The sequence below is a fragment of the Aotus nancymaae genome, unplaced genomic scaffold (genome assembly GCF_030222135.1).
Source record: "Aotus nancymaae isolate 86718 unplaced genomic scaffold, 86718_ANA_hifiasm-v0.15.2.pri h1tg000010l, whole genome shotgun sequence".
Lineage (NCBI taxonomy): Eukaryota > Metazoa > Chordata > Mammalia > Primates > Aotidae > Aotus > Aotus nancymaae.
The window spans coordinates 50875405-50893126 of record NW_026988421.1 but is presented as its reverse complement, the minus strand read 5'-3'; the positions used below and the strand labels follow the sequence as shown (position 1 = coordinate 50893126).

The 17722-nt window shown below is 36.5% G+C and overlaps 1 protein-coding gene across 2 annotated transcripts in view; it reads right to left on the bottom strand.

Annotated features, from left to right (window-relative positions):
- The window catches only part of BICC1 (BicC family RNA binding protein 1), a 312911-nt gene that overhangs the window by 38801 nt on the left and 256388 nt on the right, over nucleotides 1-17722 (bottom strand). For both annotated transcript variants that reach the window (XM_012445757.2, XM_064374146.1), the window contains exons 4-9: nucleotides 10921-11000; nucleotides 8877-9035; nucleotides 7525-7578; nucleotides 6486-6680; nucleotides 6010-6261; nucleotides 2541-2672 (exon numbers count right to left, since the gene is read on the bottom strand). In XM_012445757.2, coding sequence (XP_012301180.2) covers nucleotides 2541-2672; nucleotides 6010-6261; nucleotides 6486-6680; nucleotides 7525-7578; nucleotides 8877-9035; nucleotides 10921-11000 — 872 coding nt within the window. The remainder of the gene's footprint in view (nucleotides 1-2540; nucleotides 2673-6009; nucleotides 6262-6485; nucleotides 6681-7524; nucleotides 7579-8876; nucleotides 9036-10920; nucleotides 11001-17722) is intronic.

The following is a 17722-nucleotide window of genomic DNA, read 5'->3' as shown; positions in this document are numbered from 1 at the left end:
AGTGCTTAAGTTTACTCCTTCTGGTAAAACCCTAAAATATTAGTTACCATTTATTGGGCATGTTCTGTGTTCCAGGAGCTGTGATAGTAGCTGCACATATGTTCCCATTCTCAGCAAAACCTTACAGGGTGGGAATCATTATTTATATTCAGTGAAGTTAAGGGACTTAACCAAGATCATGGCACAGCTGCAAAGGGGCAGCAAGAGGATGAGAACTCGGGGTCCCTTTTTACAGCATCTCATCTTTACACTAAAGCTTCCCCCTTACATCTTTACATACCAAATCAAACTTGTGACCACAAATAGACTGCATAATCGTCGTCAATTATGTTGACATTTATGGTTTACTAGTTAGCTAATAGACCTTGAGGTACGACTGTTCCTCATTGGTGACATATCTATGGCAAAGCTTATAGTAAAAAGAAAAATTCTAAATAATTGTTTTTCTTCCTCAGTGGTCTCATCTAGAAATTTTGAAATGTGAACTCAAAGGGGAAAGCCTTCAATGGACAAAAAAAAAAAAAATTGTGGCTGAGAAAGCAGTTAAGGCAGTAGTTAGAATGGGGCCAAGCTAGGCACAATTAAATGGCCCTGGGATGCTGCAAAGCTTTGGAGTTCTGATTTACAATCTATTTTTCCCTGACTTCTGCTCATTTCTTACCAAACTCCTGGAATTCTCCATGTTTATATGCACAAGTCCTCTAATGTCTCTCCTGTCTATCTTTTAGTCCTCGTATCTACAGTGACTCTGGTCAACTCAAATTAGTCACATATGAATCTTCACAATACATAAAATTAATGTCCTGTTCCCTAACTTTAAACTCATTATATCAAGTTCACTTAGAATCAATGCTTTCTGAGAAGGCATGATCATTTTTCTTCAGTTGGACAGTGATTACCACATTATTTACACATAGCAAATTATATAAAATACATATTATATATACACCATTCTATACATGTAAAATTTATAGTTTCAAAATTTAGTATATATGCTGCCGAAGCAAGCACTATAGTTTCAAAATTTTAAAATGGTGTTATTTTCTTGTTTCTGATTTTTGTTAAAGAAATCGAGCATTTCCCTCGTTTACTTTGTTCCATTTTCCTTTCTATTGCCCCAAAGGCAACTCATCATGACTTTTGTGTGCATCCTTCTAGACAATGCTTTGTACTTAAAAATGTATAGACATATATACACACATAAATGCTGCCACTGAGTACACACTATGACACAATATACATTTTTCACTCAACACCATTCTCGTGTTGTTTCCTGGTGCAGAGGTGTTTTCAGAGTGCATAATTAGAAGTAGAACTGCTGCAGGAAGGGGATCAATATTTTAGAATAACGGGATGATCAGAGATTGCCCTTCAAAGTGGTTGTGCTAGTTTAAACAACAATACTAATATAGAAACGTTCCTCTTTCCTCATACTTACTAGCACTTAACAAAATATTTATTCTGGGCTGGGCACAGTGACTCACACCTGTAATCCCAGCACTTTGGGAGGCTGTGGTGGGTGGATTGCTTGAGCTCAGGAATTCAAGAGCAGCCTGGGCCACATGGCGAAAACCCATTTCTACACAAAATGCAAAAAATTAGCTGGGTGTAGTGGCGCATGCCTGGGAGGCTCAGGTGAGAGAACTACCTGAGCCCAGGAAGTTGAGGCTGCAGTAAGCCATCATGGCGCCACTGCACTCCAGCCTGGGCGATGAAATGAGACCCTGTCTCAAAAATAAGGTAGATTTATTCCATTAAATTTTTACTCTACATGTAGTTTTTACATGTAGAGTAAATTTTACAACACTCTGAGGAGAGGTTGCAAGAATGCTGAACTAGAGACAGTTCAGTCCTTAAAGTATTTATGAAAAAACACAGGCACTTCTTCTTTAACTCTCCATGTTGCACAGGGGATGGCATTATAACTAGTCTAAATAATTTCTGAATTACATTGGGTATGACACACGTGCACACACACACACACACACACACAAAACATATAAGTGGCCTTATCAACCTCACGTTACTTTGTAAAGCTTCAAATTACCAGATTCCAAATTAAGAATGAACATTCTTTCCTTCTCATATAACTATGGAGAAATAATGGTTACTCTAAATGGACTCCAAAAACCAACACATATAAAAAGAAAATAATGATCTATAATGAATATTGTTAGATTTATATTAGATAACTAAATATAGAATGACATATACATTATACAATTTGAGAATCCCTTATCTGAAATGCTTGAGACCAGAAGTGTTTTAGATTTGGGGTTTTGGAGGATTTGGGAATATGTGCACTGGTTGGGCATCCCTAATGTGAAAATCCAAAATTTAAAATGCTCCAATGAGCATTTTCTTTGACTGTCATGTCAGTGCTCAAAAAGTTTCAGATTTTGGAGCATTCCAGGTTGGGGATATTCAACCTGTATAGACTAATAGTTTCATGTATATGCAAATACATACTTATATGCAAAATAAAACTATACAGAATATGATAAGATACATAATTCTCTGGGTCCAGACTTTGAACCAACCTTGCTTGGCTGTTTGGGCTTTGGTTTAATACTGATGAAGACATCAAGCTGTTCCATCAACTGTGCAATGAATTGTGGATCTACTTCAATTTCTTCCTTCATATCAAACATCAACACAAGAGGAAGACAACCCTAAAAAATGTCACAAAAATGTGGAGGTAAAAAATTAATCATTTAAACACCTGATAATCTAACATGCCTGCAAATAATGCAATATTATACAGATTTAAAGACTAAAATGAAGTATTAAAGCTAAATTATATAACTTCACAGAGCTTGGAGGACAGGTGTGGCATTAATGTTGAGGGGGGAGAAAACCATTTTTGGATGACAAAATTACATGTCCTAAGTTTCTGTTTTTGGCCCTGGATTTTTTTAATCCACTGTGAATCTTGGAAAAGTCCTTTATTCTCTAACTTCGGTTTTGTTGGTTATGCTAGAAACTAGATTCTCGACTACATCAAGGGTACTAATCTTGGCTTTTGCTCAATGACTTCCAGTGGTAGCTTTTTAGTGTATATTGAACGAAACATGATTGAGCATTTAAAGAGTTTGACATTTTAGCCCAGACTCACTTGTCCAACCACAGATCTATGTCTACCTGTCTTCCTCTTCCTCCAGGTTTGACCAGCCTCTCTAAATTAACTATCTTTTAAGAGGATCCTATACTTTGATATCTTAACTCAGGGGTCCCCAACCTTTTTGGCACCACAGACCAGTTTCATGGAAGGTAATTTTTTCATGGACCAGGGTGGGGGAGGGGTGGGAAGGGGGAATGGTTTCAGACAATTCAAGCACATTACATTTATTTGGCACTTTATTTCTATTATTATTACATTGTAATATGTAATTAAATAATTATACAACTCACCATAATGTAAAATCAGTGGGAGCCCTGAGCTTGTTTTCCTGTAACTAGACGGTCCTATCTGGGGGTGATGGAAGACAGTGACAGATCATCAGGCATTAGATTCTCCTAAGGAGCATGCAACCTAAATCCCTTGCGTGCACAATTCACAATAGGGTTCACTTTCCTGTAAGAATCTAATGCCACTGCTAACCACATAGGAGGAAGAGCTGAGGTGGTTCCTGCGAGTGATGGGGAGGAGCTGTAAATACAGATGAAGTTTTGCTTGCTCACCTCCTGCTGTGTGGCCTAGTTCCTAACAGGTCACTGACCAGTATCAGTCTGGTCTGTGTCCCGGGGATTGAGGACCCTTGTCTTAACTAATCAAAGACTTCCTTACTAATATAAATCCTACTTAACCTAATGCAGCTTAAACCTTTCTTCCTTCCTGGAGTAAATTGTGACTATTTCCCTTCTTTTAACTATCTCATTTTTTGGATTTTTTTTTCTCTAATGCTCTACTCACAGCCTCTAATCTAATGAGTCTAGGAACAATGTAATATACTTTTTCTATTGCACAGAATTCCCAGTGTTAGCCCACTGGGTGCTGGAATTTGTACATGTATATCAGGAGAGGTTACCATTCAGCATACTAGGATTAAAATGAATTACCTAGCCAGAAACTGTGACTCAAGCCTGTAATACCAGCATTTTGGGAAGCTGAGGTGGGTGGATCACTTGAAGCCAGGAGTTCGAGACCAGCCTGGCCAGCACAGTGAAACCCTAACTCTACTAAAACTACAAAAATTAGCCAGGCATGGTGGCACATGACTGTAATCCCAACTACTCGGGAGGCTGAGGCATGAGAATCACTTCAATCAAGAGGCAGAGGTTGCAGTGAGCTGAGAATGCACTACTACACTCCAGCCTGAGCAACAGAGTGAGACCCTGTCTAAAATTAAAAAAAGAAAGAAAAATAAATACTATGCTCCATTTCTCCTACAGAAGAAAGTGATATTTTTATAAGAATAGTGCTCTACAATATGGTGATGGTATTTAAAATATGGGTTAAAGCCTTTTAATTTCTGCTTCATTTATTTCAATGATGTGCAATAATACATGTCATTTATACCTATTTTTGGCAGGTATGGTCCAAATATAAGTGTGGATTAATAACTGTATAAAATATTTGAAAAATTTCACTGAACTAGAAACTAACATCTAAAGAACTTGTAAAGCAGAAAAAAGAAAACATGAAGATTAATTATAACAATTCTTGGATATAAATATAAATCTGACTTGTAATACAGTATATTAAAAATAACCTGATAAAATAAGCTCAGTTAGAAAAAAACATTCACAACAAATTTCTCAAAATCATGGATTACATCCTTTAATGATTCCAACAAGTTCTCATCTGTCAGAGGAATGGAATCAACAATAAAAACACAGATTTTCTGAAAATTTCTCAAAACCCAACCCTACAAGCTAATAATAGCAAATGTCACACCTGAGGCTTACTGATTCAAATGCCACTAAAGGTCAAGCACTGAATGAGAGAATACAATGGTGTTTTTAATACAAATATTTGTGAGCCCAGCATCACGTCCATCCATTTTGTTACTATATTATCAACCCATACACTGGGATATTTCATTTCATTTCATTTCACTTCATTTTATTTTTGAAATGCAGTCTCCCTCTGTTACCCAGGCTGGAGTGCAGTGGTGCCATTTCAGCTTACTGCAATCTCTTCTTCCTGGGTTCAAGCAATTCTTCTGTTTCAGTCTCCTGCATGGCTGGGATTACAGGTGCCCACGACTATACCCAGTTAATTTTTGTATATTTAGTAGAAATTGGATTTCACTATGTTGGCCAGGCTGGTCTCGAACTCTTGACCTCAAGTAATCTGCCTGCCTTGGCCTCCCAAAGCGCTGGGATTACAGGCATGAGCTATCACGCCTGGCCAAGGGGTTTTAAACAAATATGGGAAGGACAGAAATATTGCAATTATCAATTAGAAGTAGTAAAGTAGTACTGAATTATAACATATAACTTTGCTCTTCTTCCTTCAATAAGTGACACTCAAATGTGTGGCTTAAATAGTATTTTTTAATTGTATTGAAGATTTATGAAATGTACAAATGTTTTGGGCTTACAAAATTTGTCTCTGATGGTGAAATTTAAATAGCATTTTTACTTTTCTGTTTAAACAGAGGAGGTTTTTTTTTTTTTTTTTTGGCCAAATATAAGCTGCACACTAATATTACAGGTCAGATGAAAACAGTCACCTTCCATCTTTACCACAAAATGCAATTATTTCACTATAACCTCTTCTGTGTTTAGTCTTGGTTAAACACACACACACACACACACACACACACACACACACACACACGCACCACCACCCCGAAATAAAAGTACGTATGCAATGAAATTAAACCTGTTGAGGCACTACGAACCTTACTCTTCTAGTTTATTTCCTTTTACCAAGAAAATTCCTTATTTGACCAGGCTTCCAAAGTGCTCTCCTAAATGTCACATTAGTACAGCAGGTGCAAAAGCATGCACTATATCCAAAGAGGTGTAAAAAAAATCTAACACATATTTCAATAACCTTACCATGAGATATTGCCTTGCAAGACAGACAGACTCAATGGTGCCCTGGAGGTAGACAGTGGATTTCTTTTGTGGATTACTGGGATCAGGAAAGTGGATCTGAGCACCCGTTCTCTGCATAATATGTTTGATGTTGCTCCCATTTCGACCCATCATAAAGAGATGATGCTGAGCTGCAATATCTAGCTGTGTGCTCACAGGAATCGCTGATGCTAGGCTCCCAGCAAGATGTTCTAACAGCATGGCAGTTCCTTCCTAAGAGAAAAGGGTGGGAAGGAAATAATCCTATAAATTAGCTGTCTATATAGAGGGAAAGATTCTATTGTACTTCTAACAGCTATGGAAAAATACAGCATATTCTGCAAACCAAAATGTAGAATGAAGGCAAAATCTGGAAATCAATTAGTCTAATATCCTTTAAAAATAAAACTCATATAATTTGTACACACGGGATATGCAGAATTATCAGAATAATTTACCTTCACAGCACTAGTGTTATTCTGAGACCCTCGTACTATGACAGTAGCACCATACATTCGGGAACGCTGTTTAAATGATACTGAAATATTGTACGTTTGTGATATATGCTGAATAGAGGGGGAATTAGGATCAGGAACCGGTTGAAGAATTCCAGCAATTGGTAGCTCAAACATCAGCACCAAAGGAAGCAGCTCCTAAAATGAAATGATGAGAGTCCAAAGCAGAAAGTTAAAGCATTAGATATTCAGAGATGTATATCATTCATTCATTCTTTTCTGAAGATGAATTTTAAAACACAAACTGCCCTTATTATAAATATTAAGTTTAGCTGCACTATATAAAGTTTATTTTTTTCATTTCTTTCTTTGTTTTTCAGTCAGAGTCTTGCTCTGTCAACCAGGCTGGAGTGCTGTGGTGTCATCCCAGTTCACTACAGCCTCAACATCCTGGGCTCAAGTGATCCTCTCACCTCGGCTTCCTGAATAGCTGGGACTACAGGTATGTGTCACTGTACCTGGCTAACTTTAAAAAAATTTTTGTAGAGACAGACAGGGTCTTGCTATATTATCTGGGCTGGTCACGAACTCCTGGCCTCAAGTGATCCTCTTGCCGTGGCCTCCCAAAGCACTGAGATTATAGGTGTGAGCCACCATAACTGGCCTATAAATGATTTTAAATGAAGGGAGCCTTTTGTGAAACCTGAGTGTTTGTAACTCATTGCCTGTGACATTTTTCCTTAGGCCTCATAATGATCATTGAATAAAAACTAGAAAAATTGAGTCAGATAAAATCCAGAACATCTCTGAGAAACATTTTCAATGAAAAAGGTTTATAGATAATATAGAAACTCACTTTTTGAACATATACAATAAACATTTAGATACTGAATGCTAAGATAGATAGTAAAACAACTTTTGCCACTATTTCCTACTGATTAAACATGATTTGGTTATAAAATGATAAATTATAATATTTTAATGCCTTATAATGCAAATGTTGCTGACATCAATTTACAATGTTGAAGTAATAAATAGTTACCCGAATTCTAACTCGGGCAGATTCTACTCCGGCCGGTTGTCCTGCTATAGATACCTGTAAGAGGAGGAAAATACAGAGTTAGATTTATTTTAATCAAACTCACATCTGCTTTTCCAGTTAATCTACATGCTTGCTACTCAAAGTGTCATCCAGGGACAAATACAGAGGTATTATCCAGAAGCTTGTTAAAAATAAAGGATCTCAGGCCCCCATCCAGACCTGCTTAAGCAAAATTTGCATTTTAATGAGATCCTCAGGTAATTCGTGTCAACTGATCTGTTTCACCCACTAGACTTACTGAAACCCCTAGAGTCCCCAGGAGATCATCCCGCCCTCTTTATAATTACCCTTGTTCACTGCATTTTCTCCCTTTGGTTTAAGGTCTTTGCATATCAGATATGTATCAATATTCAATGACATAGCTACACTAGGTTCGGAAAACAGTGAACTTCTTCCATACCAGATGGTACATAATAATTGCTCCAACATCTACCTGGAGCTTTCTTCTGAAGTCTCCTGGGCCTTCCCATGATCCATTGACTCAAGTTGTTAGTCTTGGCATTGTGGTGGGGGATACAGGGGCTCCAGGACACTGCTCTTAGGATCAATGGCCATGCCATACCAGTTTTTAAATATTCTGAATATTGTCTTTGCTTTTTACTATAGCTTTCTGTCTAGTCCCTGATGCACACATCCCACTGTCACCATGAGTCCCTGTAGAGAAAAGACTACTTATTCATCTTTGTGGTTGACAGTTTCCAGTATTGCAATTAGTTTAGAAGACAGAATACTTTCAAATAGCACAAATAATACTATCTGTTCTTCTTCAAGTCCTGAAACTGCTTGCATGTGGACAGATGAGTTCCATCTCCTTCGAAACAGAAGAACTAGCATACATGTGTATAAACTAGAATGAGACATAATTAAGCCAATGTAAGAAGTCAGGCAATAATGCACTGCTTCTCAGAAGGTGATCTGGTATACCTTGAAGCTACCTGCTCCTAGATCTCTGTAGACAGAACCAGGCAATGGATAGGTTCCTGGACTAGGCAACCTTCCAGGTCTTAAATGATATGCTCTCTCAGCCTTCCTTTAGGGTTTTGTTTTGTGGCCATTACATCTTCCCCTATTTTCTATCAATCATTTTGAGATCAAGAGTTTAGGGCCCATCTACAACTCATCTCCTCAGAAAACCCCAGCACCTTCAATCTCCTTGCAGCGAGTTGTACAGTCTACACTATATGTCATCTATATGATTTTTTGGGGTGTCATCTCTCAAAAAAAAAGATAAGTACACTGAAAAGTAAGGCTGTAATTCATCCCATAAAAGTTCATGTGAAAAGACAAACGACCTGGTTGCTTTTTTCTGCTTGGTTATTCCTGTTGGAATCTGGAAAGTGGATATGGCATCCGGTTTCTTCCATCACTTTTTTAATATTGTTGCCACCTTTGCCGATTACATGTGAATGTTCTGTATGTGAAACATCCATCTTCAATGTGACTCGATTGCTCTATGTGAAAATAATGTATTATTATTTGATGTATGAAAAAGGAAAGAATGATGTCCTAAATGCCTTTCCCCCAAGGGAATGGTATTAACAAAAGGAGAGTCAGTGGGAAATCTTACAGATTTCTTAATAAGATCATCTTGATCTATAAATGTTGGTCTGCTATTGATTTCTCTGATTATACAAAAGCAATTCTCATTTTAAGAAAAATTTGTCAGAAGAAACAGAATTTATTCTTTACCAAGATAATTTTTTGGGGAAGAAGTCTTTAAATGAAGTCAGTTACAGTTAACAAATAATCAGTTTTTCTTTAAAGACATTATTCATGAACCATTTAATTCAAATAACTAAAAAGAGATGAAAGCACAATTACAAGATTGAAGATATGCATGCTAGTAGGACTGCAGAACTAAGATGATACAGAACTAGATATAATAAAACTCAAAACTGTGCATAAGGAAGTTTTTACAATCACTGCTTTCACAACTCCTATATTACTATATACTGAACTTTACAAAGCAGACCTATTACTCTTGCTGACAGAAAGAAGTGAGAAAGAGATCACAAAGTGCAGATAACTGGCCACAAAATGGCTTAAATAAAGAAATTCAAAGACATTAGTTATAGTACAGCAAAATGTAAAATTCTAAGGCATCTTAAATAAAAATGCTATGGTCATATTGGACTATATTTAATTTGGGGAATTTAGTGCTATAAATTCATAAAGACCGACATAAAATCCTTTCTCATTTAGAAGACTGTTACTGAAATGATTCAGTCTTTAAAAAGTAAAATCAAAATATCAAAATATGTTAAAAATAATAATTTTAACCTTGCGAATTCTTTAATTTTAAATTTATGCCCATTAAATATATTTCAATTTTTAAATTTAGTTCTTTCAGTTTAACCTTTAAAACACACACAAAAATCTCCTTTTCCTGGAGAAAATTCTAAACTATTTAATAATTATCAGGGGAGTAAATTTTTAAAAAACATTTTGAAGAAAACCAACAAAGAAAGAAAGAATGAAAGCAGGAAAGTGATCAGAGAACATTCTATGAAATGCCAGGTGGCAAGACAAAGTGGTTAAGAAGGAGACAGCCTGGATTTGAATCCCACTTCTCCACTTAACCAGCTCTAGGATCCTGAACAAATTACTTAATATCTTTGTGCTGAGTCAGTTATGAGGATCAAACAAATTAGTATATGTAAAATGTAGAGTGCGTAGCTAACTGCCTGATATACAATAAGCGATTTAGATGTGCTTATTAAAGAAAATAAATTCTCACAAATGAGTGTAAATTTTTACACATCTAAATTTTTCTATCTCTCTATTCATATACTTGCAGAGAGAGCGAGAGAGAGAGTGAGAGAGAGAGAGAGAGAGAGCGCGCACATGATCACACAAAAGAAACCATTATATTTTCATGCCATTACACACACCGAACACAGAGCTATACAAAAGATCATTTTGGTATTCTACTGACATCTTAAAAGCAAATAATCTCATTCCTACAATCCTTATTACTTACTCTATATTAATCAGGGCCAATTTCTTTTTCTAAAGATGGTATATATGTACATATATATACATACATGCATACACAATACATACAGATATATATAGATATGTATATATCATTTTCAGATGTATGTAGATATATATATAGTTGTGTGTGTGTGTATGTAGTTCAATTACCCAGCATGAGAGAACCTATCCAAATGTTAAACAGAACTTTACATCCACTGTAGAATCACATGTGCTTATTTTAAAACCCACCATTACTTTATCCTGGTTTCCTTCTCCAAATGGTTCTTTCATAACAGCATGAAGTAGCCCTTGCAGAGACAAGGTTCTGACATCTGAGTGTCCTTAACATTCACTTACTTTTGTGTCTAAGACAGACATGATCATTTCCTTGGCTTCTTTAACATCTTCTTTCTTTCCAGAAACCTTAATATGGGGATCTATAAGAAATAAGAAATAAAAGGCTTGTGTGAAACTCCCAAACTCTGTTTTCAATTGTTTTAAAAATTACTTTAGAATGCAATATTTGGAGTTTATCATTATTATAACATTCCAGATGTGTTACTGTAATAACAAAAGGACTATGGAAAATGCTCAAGTTTTCATTTATCTGTAACTTTCTTCCTTAAAATTGGCTAAACCACTTAAATTTACATTTCTTCTTTAAAAAATAAGTATATCATATACTTGCAAAATAAAAATATAATTTTTTTAAGTGAGTAGTGTATAAATAGGATTTAGTAATTGAGCTCCTGCTACAGTCTCGGCCCTGTTCTAAGGCTTGAAGTGCATCAATTCACTTAATCCACAGCGAAGATTCATGAGGTTGTTTACAGAGGAAACTAAAGCCCGGGGTGGGTTAGTTACTCGCTCCAGAAAATCACTCAGAAGCTTGGTCATTACAATCCAATGTCTTCCAGCTCTGGATCTACACTTTATGCAATAAGTTAATTTAAAAGACATCACCACAGTCAGGGCTAATAGAAAAAAATTCTTAACTTTCATTTAGAAATATTTAATTCAATATCTACCCAAAATTAGTATTGAGTGACTAATATTGCTTATTACTCCTACTAAACTTTCTATAGGAAAGCATTCATTTATTCACCAAATATTTTTTGTACTGCTACTATGTACGAGGCACTGTTCCAGGGACGAGAATAGATAAATGAAGAAGAAAGAGCCCTGCCACAAAGAACCTGGTTCCTCTGCAGAGAGACAAAATATAATTTAATCAAATAAATTATCTATTAGAACATACATGCTATGAAAAAAGAAAAAGGAGAGCAATACAAAAAGATGAGGAAGTACCAGTTATGAGAGAGTCTTGAGGAATATTAGACTTCATAGAGAAAAGATCTGAGTAAAGGCTTAAAAGAGGTAAGACACTTGGCTGAGCTGGAACCTTCCAGGTAAAGCGAGATATCAAAGCCACAGCCTTAGGGTGGGGACTAGCCCCCTTAATTGCCTTTTCAATCAGGTTTTCAAGTTGCCCAAGCAATCCAGGTATTCTCTTATTTTATAGGCCAGCCTGACATAGACCAAGATCATTCTGGGATAAGTCAAAACTTCTATGCCCATTAGCTTTATGATAAAACTGAATAACATAGAGATAATTAATTATAATTATCACAACTACTGATCATCTCTCAACCTTACTGACTTCTTGGCTAAGTCTTTTATATTCTGTACTATGCATCAAATCAGTAACACAGTCAGCAAATGTTTACCGAGCACCTTTCATACCTTTCACAATTTACCACCAGTTCTGCCTGAATCCTTTAACTCCTAAAGCATCTATTCTCTAGGATAAGGAATGAGAATCACTGGGTGGGGATTTTATCTAAACCACACATACTCCCCTGACACTGTGATCTCCCCACCCCCATACCACAGCCCGGGTGAAAATAAATGCCACAGAGAGCATGTCACATTCTTATGTTGCAATTGGGCAATTGCCACTCCCCTCACCAAAAAGCAAGGAGGAAGGAGAGAAGGGAGAGAACCACTTTTCTTAAAGCTACCCACTGTTAGGACCAGGATGGTAAAATCATAATTAATAACAGTGCACCAAGCTTCAGAGTTCAGGAATGCCTCTGGCCTCCTGGGGAGATGTCCAGCAGCTGTGCTTAATTTGAGTCTGTGTCACCACCTCCAGCCCCTACCCTCTCCTGGTGGCTGCTCTTGGTCTGAGACACTCTTCCTTATCCTATTTTGTGATCTCTCCCTTGACACTTAACCCGTCACAGGGACACTGTGAAGGTCAAAGGTCTTAAGAGTGTAACTTTCCAAAAAGTTAAGCATCAGTTATTATGAAATGAGGGGCCTAACAGCACAGCACAAGGGGTGTCTGACCAACACAAGTTGGGGGAGAGCCCAACAGCATCTTATTCCCGTTGCTTGCTCTCTAATGCATCCTAACAAGAACCAGGACTGCCCTTTCTCTGTTATACTCTAGCCAACTTTTACCACACTTATGTAAACAGATCTTTTATTCAATAATTCTTATTTCATCCAAAATAATTCAGCTAGGCAATATTACACAAAGATCCATCTACCTTCAAAATTTCAGTCTCAACTATCCTTAACTTTGGGGTTTTAGTTACTATTGGCTGACAGTGAAGTTAACCTCTACTGAAAATGTTTGCTACTACTGTGGGTGATTAGAACCCAACGTTTCTCAAAACATGCCGGTTAAAATACAGGTTTCTGGGCCTTGAGAACTCAGTAATTGGCATTGTATTGGTGTCCAAGTGATTGTTAACTCAAGTACAGAAAACAGCAGATTTAACCACATAGATATTTTAATTGTAGTCATTTATTTATTGGTCCAATACATATGATACAAAATGTTTCTACAGGATAAATTTGTATTTTCCCCACAAAATAAATTAACAGTAAGTATTGAGTGGTATGAGAACCTACAAATTTATTACTTTACAGGTTGAATAATCACATTAAAATTCCTATGCATAATTAGAGGAACAGGGAGCCCCAGATCCGATTTAAGAGAGAATGTGATTTTCTTAAATCAAGAAAGAAGATGATTTTCCACCATCTTTGCAACAGAACAACAAGCAAAATAAAAAGCAAAAGCCTCAATAGAAAATACACTTTCATTCAAAGTGAAAGGGCACCATCTAGTGACCAAAAATATAAATTATCAGTGGACACAAAGACGCATGAGCACGCATGCACAGACACTCACCAACATGTAACACATCTACCTTCAGGGTCTGAATCAGTGCTTTTTTGGAAAGTGGTTCTTCAAATAGTCAAGTTTAATAAGGACAGAGAAAAACATGACAAAATTCCGGTTTAGATTGCTGAAGTGGCTAGGGGCATTGGGCTTTTCATTCCCTTTTTGGCTCTTGCTTAAAAGATTCATACAAGATGTGTGCTTTTATTTCAAGTTGAACTTAATTTACTCATTTCAATTCCTGAAATACAGGTCTCTGTTTTTCAATTACTGTTAACAGTTTACAATTCAAACAGGTCTCTGTAATACCACAAGGGATTAAGATTTCATTTAAATCCATTCTGTAAATACTTGACAGAGAAAAGTCAAAGTATTAACTACATTAATAAACATAAAAATGAGGAAAAGGTTAGCTATAAAGAGGGCCAGAAGATGGTATAATAGAAAAACAGGAAATAAGTGTAGAGCTTCCCCCTCCCAAAATTAATTGCTTTGAAGAAGTCCAAATTAGGTATGAAGGTTTTGAGATATTTACTCTAAAAACAATATTCATTACTTTAATACTCTAAAAATAATATTCACGTCTTTAAAACCATCCCTCAGGTTCCCTGAACACAAGGGTCATGTTTAACTTGATTTTTTAACTACCACAGTGCCAAACAAGTGGAATATACTCAATAAGCTACTGTTGAATGGGCAGATGGTACCATGATTTAGGAAATGGCTAAATACAGAGAGAGGAGATGGAAGTCTATAGAAAGAGCCTAAAGCTCATATCCAAGGTGACTGTGTGTCCTGTACTTTCTAAAAGAGTTCTGACTTCAAATATTCTGATCTTAGCACCTCTTGAAAAATACAGAAAACTGCCATATATTCATCCTAATGTTTGGTTTTTAGATTCCTGTCCTACTCACATCTCTCTGTTATCATCTGCTCACATCTCTCTGGTATCATCCTAAGGAAGAGAAAGTGACCAGATGATAATCCAACCTTTGCTAGGTAACACGAAGCTGTAATGGACATGCATATGAAATGGGTATTTTATATGTGAATAATGCAAAAGAGAAAAAATTTCCCCTTTTTTAAAATAGTAAAGTTTTGAACACAAAGGTTCTTATGACTTTCACATGGATATTCTTAAGGACTTAAGGCAACAATTGTCATAAGGACACTGCTAAAAACCATATTTTCAATAAAAATAAAGTATTTCAATATTTAAAATTAAAATTTTATTTTCTCCACCTTACTCCATTTTAAGAATACTGAATGTTTTTATGAATTTATGTGAAGTTTAGTTATGTTCTTAAAAGATTATCTCTTAGTACTCTGGTTTCTACTGTGTGGTTTTCCATTCTTGGAAACATTCCCACCCCTGGAAAAATGAGTGAATATTTTATTGCCTCTTCCTTCTCTCCTCAGGCCTAAACGTCCTTCACACTTCATTCCTATCCACAGCAAAATCTACAGAAAATACTCATGTCAGCCATTTGCATTTATTATGCTACAGAGAGTAATGTACCATTGACACATGATGAATGTAAGCCAATCTTTCATCAACAATCTGTAGCCACTTTCCTATCTCCATGATTGAGTGCTGCTGAGAAAAAGAGCCAACTCACTAAATTCACAGTATTTCTTCCACCCTCAGCATATACATTTAGAGACAGAAAACAACAGAAAATCCCTTGTTTGACCACCTCCCTGCCTCCTACTCACAAACAAAACAGAACAAAAGTTATCCTATGAGAGTTGTACTTTTGGGGAAAAGTTCCATATATTATAAATGGCTTCAAATCTGGATGGCTGTGATACATTTTATGTACATAAACAAAGCTGTCAAACTGGCCCTCGATCCCTAAGAAAGAGACGAGGAGTCAGAATTTACTTTCCCCTGGCATGGAGCTCTTTTAAGTTTGTTTCAAGTTTAATTTCTTCCAAAAGCAGTTTACCTCTAAAACAATATAAACAAGACGGGCATTACCTGGGGCCTGGGTTTGTCAAGAGTGGCCAGTGTTGACAAACACTGAGGTACAGCTCCAACTCCCTCTGAAGTTCTTTGCAACCACTGGGAATATGTCAACAGTCGGCAAGTAGTCCCAAAGTAATAATGGCCAAAATTTTTATGTAAGAAAGAATGTAGCCCTAGGCTTACAATTTTGTGAAAAATCTCAGAAAAAAGGCGTCAGAAAAAGCCCCAGGCTTCTCAAGGGCGTTGGTTCACTTGGAATCATATAGGGAAAAGCTAGCAACAGCATGTATCACACAGACTGTATTAACTTTTAATGCCTTTGACACAGCAATCGACTACAGATTTCCTTTATGATGTGGTGAAAATATGTGGAGTCCACAGTCAATCACAATTTAGCCATAAACAAGCTCTGTCACCTTGGAAAAGTCACTTAATCCCTCAAGTATAGCTTCTTAAAAAAACAGGAAATTCAGTCAGATCACTGCTATATTTCCATATAAATGTAAATTTCTTTGGCATAAAATATACTACTATAAATTTCTTAATCTAATAAGCAACTTTATTTTACAATTTTTGATAATTGACGTTAGGTAGTTCACTTAAAATCTAAAATGTTTCTAAGAACCTTAAACCAGCCTAAACCTTGGTGACACATCTACAACTAGCTTTCCTCTTATTTTGCACACTTTAAGAACATGTGATTTTGTATCAAAGTGGTTGAAAGGCAGTGTTCACCCTACTGGCATTTCCTGAATAATGTGCTTTTAGGCACAAAACAAATGCACTGACAACCCCATACGAAGATGAGATTCTACTTCAAACCCGTCTGAGCCATCTAATATGGCATCTATTTTGACTATCAGGTACTCATAGTCAACTGGCCACTGCCCACATTTTACTGTGAAACATGTTTCTCCTGGCTTCTTAAGAAATTGACTTTCTTTTTGGAACAAAACTATATGCAGGCCAAATAACATACCAACATCACATTTTTTACAGTGAAAATACATACTTTAACAAGAGATGGAGAAAACCTGAACTGACTTATTAAGCCTGACTGGAAATGATTTTAAAAGAACAAACAGGACAACTAGAAGCCTATGCACTTTGCATTTATTTTGTAGCCAGTGAGATCGATTCCAGATTATTTCAAGGAATGTTCTCTGACAGTAAGAATTCTAATAGAAGAGCAAAGTATATTTCAAGAGGGGAATTAAAAGAACCCAAGTCACACATAGTTAAAGCAAAATGTTAGTGAGCGGCCATAACACGTCAGGTGATACAACCAGGGTAAAGAACAAACCCATCTGCTCTAGGCATTCCCTACACCAAATACAGTTGACCCTTGAACAACATGGATTTGAACTGTGTGGGCTCACTAACACTTGGAATTTCTCTACTGCCCCTAAGGCAGCAAGATCAACATCCCCCATTCCTTTTCCTTAGGCTACTCAACGTGAAGATGATGTGGATGAAGACTTTTATGATGACCCACTTCTGGAAACAATAGTAAATCTATTTTCTCCACGGTATAATTTTCTTAATAAAATTTCTTGTCTCTAGCCCACTTTATTGTTAAGACCATAATATATAATACATATAACACAAAAAATATATGCTAATCAACCTTTTATGTTACTGGTAGACATCTGGTCAACAGCAGGCTATTAGTAAAGTTTTTAGGGAGTCAAAAATTACACATGTATTTTTGTGTGGTGGGTCAACATTCCTAAGTCCCACTTGTTCAAGGGTCAACTGTACATTGCTTTAAGATAAAGCATAAAATCATCCTTATGTATCTTATTTAATTAATTTTTTGAGACAGGGTCTTGTTCTGTCACCCAGGCTGGAGTGCAGTGGTGTGATCTTGGCTCACTGCAACCTCTGCCTCCCAGGCTCAAGCGATCCTACTACCTCAACCTCCTGAGTAACTGAGACTAGAGGCACCGGCTACCATACCTGGCTATTTTTTTGTAGAGATAGGGAGGGGTCTC